Genomic DNA, 6827 nt, shown 5'->3' on the forward strand with positions numbered 1-6827 from the left:
TTTCCACCTGGTCGATGAGCAGCACGGTGAGGTGTGCTGGCAGCAGAGCTGGGATGCTGCAGAGCTCCTCCCAGCCACCTCAGCCCCAGGCTCAGAACCCGGTTCCCCTGTTTTTAACCTCACTTGGCCATCACTGCCTCTCTAACCCGTGACCATAGAGACCCCACTGCAGCATCCACTAACCAGTGCACAGGGGATGGGCAGCAGAAAGGCCAGACCTTTTGCCTTCAAAGGGTCTGTAAGTCAGTTTTGGAGGAGAAACTCAGGCATTTTAGCCCAGGTGATAGGAGCTGACTGGGAGAGACACAGGGTGCTGTGGAGGTACAAATTGGACAAGATTAGATGTACAGAAAGAGAAGCAGCAACTGTTGGGAAACATTCCATGGCATTTTTTTCCCTTGTACAGACCTATAGGCAGCTTGGACAGGAGCAAAGGAGTATCTTGATATTAGAGCTTTCCCTGGGGGCAATATAGGTTATGGATCTGAGATGAGCTGGGGTGTGCTTCCACCAGCCACAGCCCAGCCCCTGACCAGACTAGCCCAGAAGGCAGCACCCAACAAAACCTCTCTCCTTTTCCAAGGCCCTCCTCACAGCTGCCAAGGAGAAGGAAGGAGCCCTGGAGGATGCTGGAGCAGATGTGTCGTTGGGTCCCTTGCGGTCTCCTTCAGGGATGGAGACCCCAGGCACCCCGCAGTCCTTGAGGACTGCTCTGGGAGAAGACACTGCTGGGAAGATGCACCTGGAGGGTGCTGGACCCCCAGCACTGCCTGAGCCCAAGGAGGCCGTTTCCAGCCCTCATTCAAGCTGCAGGGAGCAGGGAACACAGCAGAGGAGTGAGGATGATGATGGGCATGAGGGCTCTGCCAGCTTGGTGGGGACAGCCACACCAGGGATGCTCTTCCAGGAGGACAGGCAGACCAGCCTGCACCCTCTCGTGAGTATCAGAGGGCACGGTGCTACCATGATGGTCCACACAGCACCTCTGCCCAGCTCTCTCCCACCACCCCAGAGACCTTTTGTGCCTTTTTTTCTCCTGGCCACTAAGCTCCAGGAGCTGCCTCTATCCCACAGAGCCTGTCCTGGGTGTTGGGCTACAACAGCAGCCTGGCCGTGCACAGCCTGCTGGACGGGGAGGACCGGGTGCTCCTCTACGTCTCCTCCCACACGGTGGTCATCCACGACGTCCTGGGCAACAGGCAGCACCACCTGCAGGTCTGGCACACAGCCCACGTGTCTCCCTCCTCTTCCTCTTCTCCTGGACTCTCTCATTCTGTCTCTTTTCCTGGTGTCCAGCCCTCAGGGATCACCTAGAACTGGACTGAGGAGCAGCTCGTTTCACTCACACGCCCACTGCTATTCCCAGCCCTGTGGCTGGAGGTGGCTTTGTGTGGGGTTGCAGTGGTGGCCAGGAGCAGCACTCACAGTGTGACCCTCTCTCTGCTGCTGCTTGCCTCGGGGGGCTGCAGCCAGCACAGGGACTGGGGGACAGGCTCCAACGAGCCTGTGAAAAATGGGATGCCAAAGCTGGGCTGGAAGGGTGAGAGTGGAGGATCCTTGGGAGGGAAGACAAGGGGAGCCCCTGAGCGATGTGGTTTGATGTGTGCTTTCAACAGCCACCAGCTCTGGAGCCTCCACAGCCCTTTGCTGGTTCTCCTTCCCCAGGGCCACACAAACGTCATTTCTTGCCTGTGTGTGAGTGAAGACAGGCGCTGGGTGGCAACTGCTGACCGAGGGCCAGAGGCTCTGATCATCGTCTGGGACTCCTTCTCTGGGTAAGCTCCTGGGATCCTCCTCCCTGGGATCCTCCTCCCTGGGAACCTCCCCTCTGGGAACCGCCTGTGTAAATCACTCGGGACTGGCTGAGAGTGAAACTGGAGAAACTGGGGAACAGAGTAAAGCAGTAAAGGAGCCAAAACCAAGCTGAGGGCTTCATTATCCTCATGTCACCCACCCCCACGGGCCACTGAGATCAGAGCAGGGTCCCCCAGAGTAAGTGCATCATATTTCCAAGCTGCAGGATTCTCTTAAAAGCTCACTGGTGAGTTGTCTCCCAGAGCCATTTACTCGGGAGGAGGGGATGGGGAGGACCCAGCCGTGCCCCCAGCTCTTGCCAAGCAGCTGCCTGGAAGCCCCTGTGGTGCTGTGAGCCCCCAGGAGGCCTGTGCTCCACAGGGTCCCCGTGCGCACCATCTTCGAGAGCCACCCGCGGCACGGGCTCAGTGCCATTGCCATCTCCCAGGATGCCAAGTATCTGGCAACCATCAGTGCTGGTATGGTGCAGGTAAAGAAAAGATCTCCTCCTCCTCAGCTTGGTGGGATCGACCCCTGGAAGTTTTCCTGGTGCAGTGAAGGGGAGGGGGGTGTGTTTGGATGGGGAGAGCAGGGGTGGAGCAGGTCTGCAGAGTGGTGGCCTGAGTTGGCAGAGCCATTGGGAGACAGAGATGGATTTCATTGAAGTGAATGCTGCCGAGTTGGGAAAACAGATTTTTAAGTTGGGATAAAAGCTTTTGCCTCCAAGGTGTTTTCACTGAAGCAATTTCTAGCACTGTTTCCTGAAATTCAGTTCTCTGCTGCCAGACCATGCTGGGTTTCTCCCTCCTCTAGTCTTCTGTGCCCCACCATCCCCTGCAGCAGGAGGGAATGGGGTTCACTGGGCTCCTCTGAGCTCCCAGAAGGCCACAAACATCCCTTGGTTTTCCCTTCTCTGCCAGAGAGTTTGTGTTTGGGACTGGACTTCACCCACAGAGAAACCCGTGTGCAGCGCGGAGCTGCGGCCTGAGTTTGGCTACCAGGTGAGTGACTGTGGCCAGGGGGTGCAGAGCAGTGTGACTGGGACGGACTGGGCAGCCCTGTCCTCACCTGCCCACACCCAGCACGGGGCTGCTGGAGGTGCTGGCTGGAGATGGGAGCAGCTCGGGGACCTCATCTCTGCCTGGCAGTCACGGGACATGGAGAGGAGCCCGGTGGGGTGGCACCCACAGCAGCCCTGGCACTGGCCAGGAGAAGCCCACAGCCCCTCCTCTTTGTCCCCACTCGCAGAGGAGCGAGCACAGCTCCTGGGGATTTCAGCCTCTGTTTGCAGCCTGGTGCAGGTGGAGAAGTGGGTTTGGGGTAAAAGCAGAGCTTTTGTGTGGAACAATAAGCAGAAAACATCACTCAGAAAACATCGCATCACTGATGCGATTCTCACCTTTCAATTTCAGGATTATGTCATTTTTAACCCTCAAAATCCTCATGAGTTCATCAGCAACAGCAAAACCCAAGTGATATTTTACCTGTGGGTAAGTGGGGATGCGGGAAGTTGTACTTCTGGGGCCAGCTGCCCTCTCAGGGGGTCCCAGCTGCATGAGGGCTGCACACCAGTGAGGCAGCGTGCTGGTCAGCAGCTTTTGGGAGAGGAATGGATGGAGGGGAGGGTGTTCTGTGCTCTCTGGAAGGTCGTGGAGCTTTTCTGCCCCAGCAGCCCTCCTTTGGTCACCACGGCGTGAGGCCAGCACCCAGCTGATGGGGAGGGGACACGCTGGGACTGCAGGGCACAGTTCCAAAAGTGTCCTGGACGTTCTCTCTGCTTTGCCCAGGGTGATGCTGGTTTGCAGTATGGAGCACCAATCCTGAGCAGCCGGGTGAGCACAGGGGCACCACAGCACATGCCTCTTGGCTTGGCTCTTGGCAGCAGCATGAGCCCCTCCCATCTCCTTCAGCAAAACCAGTGGCTATGTCCCCAGCTGTCCCCTTTGGCCTCCTGAAGGCAGAAGCCAGGCTTGCCTTTGCTGAGGCCAAGAGCTGAGGTCTGGCTCTTTCTCCCAGAGATGCCCCAGAGCATCTTCTCCCGGGGCTCTCTGGTGGTCCTGCCACGGGACAGGGAGGGAATGTCACAGGAGGGAGGAAACAGGAGTGTCTGTGCTGGAGGAGGGAAGAGCCGGTGCCCAGGATGAACACAGAGCCTCGCTGCCCCCTGCAGACCTTCCACAGCCCCGTGGGACGCTTCAGCCAGTCGGTTTTCCACTTCAATAACTCACAAGCTCTGACGGGCACCTCGGCCGGGAAGCTGGTGGTGTGGGACACAGTCGGCACCTCCAGGGAGCTGCAGGCCAAGCCACACTGCATGAGGGCCACCAACCTGGTGCCTTTGCAGAGGGACAGCATCACCGTGCTCCAGGTGTTTGAGAGGTGAGGGGACAGCAGTTCCCAGAAGCTGTGGGTGCAGTCCTGGGCCACTTCCGCTGGAGGAAGGGCAGAGCTAATGCTGATGAGCTGCAGCCAAGAGCTGCAGTGTTGGCACTTGGCAGCACGTGAGGACCAGGGAAATTCATGCAGGAAAGTGCCTCTGATTTATGAGCTGGTGCATCGTTAGAAATTAATTTGGCTGGGGGAAGAAAAAAAAAAAAAAAGAAAAGGTTGAAAACTCCACGAAACGTGATTCCAGCCCTGCGGGGTGGCTCAGGCAGCAGGCTGGCCGTGGTCCCGAGGGATGGTGGAGCAGTTGCTCAGCCGCCCGGGCTCCGCCGGCAGAGGGAGCAGACAGCCACCAAACGCCCTGGCAGCCCAGGGGACAGGGCAGGGGACAGGGCAGGGCCACAGCGCAGCTGCTGGTTTCTGCACAGCCCTGGCCAGTCCCCCTGCACGGGGCTCTCCTCACGCATCTGCGCAGAGGAAAGGAAGAGATTTGCTTCTGCCCAAGGAGGTTATCCAAAAAACGCTTGGGCGTGCTGAGTGGGTGTGTTGATGAAAAGCTTTCCCTTCCTTGCAGCTGCATAGTAACAGGTGATGTGAGAGGTCAGGTGAAATTCTACGATGGGCAGCTGCAGTTCCTCACCTGCTACAGCCACAGCAAAGTGGGTCCCATTCGGTCCATCTCCTTCTCCAAAACCCCTCCTGATCGTCCCGGTGCCTCCCCAGCCTGCTCCACCTCCTGCATCTCCAGCAGGCAGCCTTTTGTCCCGAGGTGAGTGCTCCTTTATAAACCTAAGTCTTCTCCTGCATTTGCCCTGCAGCTTGAAAGCCAGGCAGATGGTCACCTGAAAGCTTCTGCCTTGGCTGGAGCAGGTTTCAACCCTGTACCCAGGCTTCTGGGCAGGACAGGGAGGGAACATGTCCCTTTATACCCCTTCTCTGCAGATTTTCACATGGGGTGTTCGTCCCACCTGCCCACGGAGAAAAGCAGGGGGTGGGTGTCTCCTGGGCAGCCCCCCTCCATCTGCACAGTCCCCAGGCATCTTCTAGTGGCCACCAAAACCCTGGTGGGGCCCCAGCAAATCTTAAATTCTGAACTTAATGGGGTGCCCTGGCGCAGGCGAGAGAAGCGTTAACGCAGGGAGGGAGCTGAGCTGGGTCCTGGGGTGCTCAGCACCCAGCACACCAGGCAGTGCTAGTGCCAAGCCTCCAGCTTCCACTGGGCCCCCTAACCCCCCAAACCCTCCCCTCGATGGCTCTTCCCACTCAGCTGGTGTGACACGGGGCACACACAGCAGGCAGTGGGGGTGCAGAGGCTGTGCCAGCGGTGCTGGCACTGGAGCTGGGTTGCACCCAGGACTCAGGAGGCTGGGACAGCCTCAGCCTGGCTGCTGGCCCCTCTCTGCCCCTCTGGGTGACATAGCTGTGCCTGAGGATTTCTAGGAAGCCTGTGGGCCAGAGGAAGCTGCCCTGTGGCTTGATCCAGCCTGCAAACCATGTCTGGACTCCTGCTGAGGCTCTCCTGGCAAGACCTGCCCTTAGCCCCCCGTGTTTTCCGGAGAGCCGTGTGGGACAGACCCCTCTCCAGCCTGGAGCAGCCCCATGGGGAACAGTTTGGGTTTCCCTGTTGGTCTCTGTTGTCTCATCCCTTTTCCTGGGTTGCTGCTGCAGCTCCTGCTGCTCACAGCTGCTGTGGGCAGCACAAAAGGCAGAAAAGCAAAGGGGAAGCCTTGAGCCTGCTCGTCTCACCAGGCTGGTGGGATCAGATATGGCTGAAGAGCCCAGCCAGGGCATGCAAGAGGCTGATGATGCCAGCTAGGGCATGCAAGAGGCACAGCATCCCCCAGTGCCCCAGCCAGATGTGCATAAACTGATGGCTGTCACAGGCCAGCTATCAAAGAGCTGCTGGTTCCCCACTCGTGCTGCCCATGTGGCCCAGCCACACACATCTGCCTCTGCAGCTCCTGGATCTGTGTGCTCCTCTCTTGACCCTTTAACTGGGCCCAGACCCTCAGTTCCCAGGAGGACTGACAACTATACGTATCTGTTCTGTAACATGCATGGTCATTCAGATGTCTGCCCTGCACACCAGCAGTTCTGCAGCAGGACCCTCTTTGCTGTGCTGGGGTCTGCAGCACGGGACTGAAACAGCCTCTGGCCTTGTCCATGGCAGCATGGGCAACAGGAGCCACTGACAATGGTGGCATGGAGATGTGAAAAGACCATTCATGGCATCTTCAATCGCTCATTGTCTGCCTTGCACACCAGTGACTTGCAAATGGCAAAAGCAACCCAGATGTCATTCATCCTCTGGCTTGCCTGCCCAAGTAGAAAATGGAACCGGCTCCAGCATCTTCCCGTGGAGATTTATCAGGTCATGAATACAAAGTGCCACCTGCCTTCCAGGTCAAGAGGCGTTTGCATATTGCACATCCCCAAATGGAAGCGATCACCCAACTAAACTGCCAGAAAGAGCCTGCTGTGTAATAGGGCTTGGAGGGCCATGAGCCAGCTCGTCTGATTCATCAAATTCTGTTTCCCACCAAACAGGAACTTTATCCTTTCAAGCTCTGATGCAACCGTGCTCCGCGTGGCAGCAGAGGAGGCAGGCTGTGAGGAAGTGCTGGCAGAGGCGAGGCGAGCGCTGGGCG

At 57.9% G+C, this 6827-nt stretch overlaps 1 protein-coding gene across 1 annotated transcript in view; it reads left to right on the forward strand.

Annotated features, from left to right (window-relative positions):
* The first annotated feature begins 736 nt into the window (after window positions 1-736).
* WDR66 (WD repeat domain 66) overlaps window positions 737-6827 on the forward strand; it is an 18322-nt gene continuing 12231 nt past the window's right edge. Inside the window, exons 1-10 of the mRNA XM_008936230.1 lie at window positions 737-937; window positions 1075-1215; window positions 1666-1775; window positions 2176-2284; window positions 2715-2795; window positions 3207-3284; window positions 3582-3626; window positions 3965-4173; window positions 4754-4948; window positions 6727-6827. The exon at window positions 6727-6827 is cut by the window's right edge and continues 135 nt beyond it. Coding sequence (XP_008934478.1) covers window positions 737-937; window positions 1075-1215; window positions 1666-1775; window positions 2176-2284; window positions 2715-2795; window positions 3207-3284; window positions 3582-3626; window positions 3965-4173; window positions 4754-4948; window positions 6727-6827 — 1270 coding nt within the window. The remainder of the gene's footprint in view (window positions 938-1074; window positions 1216-1665; window positions 1776-2175; window positions 2285-2714; window positions 2796-3206; window positions 3285-3581; window positions 3627-3964; window positions 4174-4753; window positions 4949-6726) is intronic.

This window comes from Merops nubicus, unplaced genomic scaffold, assembly GCF_000691845.1.
Source record: "Merops nubicus isolate BGI_N331 unplaced genomic scaffold, ASM69184v1 scaffold22302, whole genome shotgun sequence".
Lineage (NCBI taxonomy): Eukaryota > Metazoa > Chordata > Aves > Coraciiformes > Meropidae > Merops > Merops nubicus.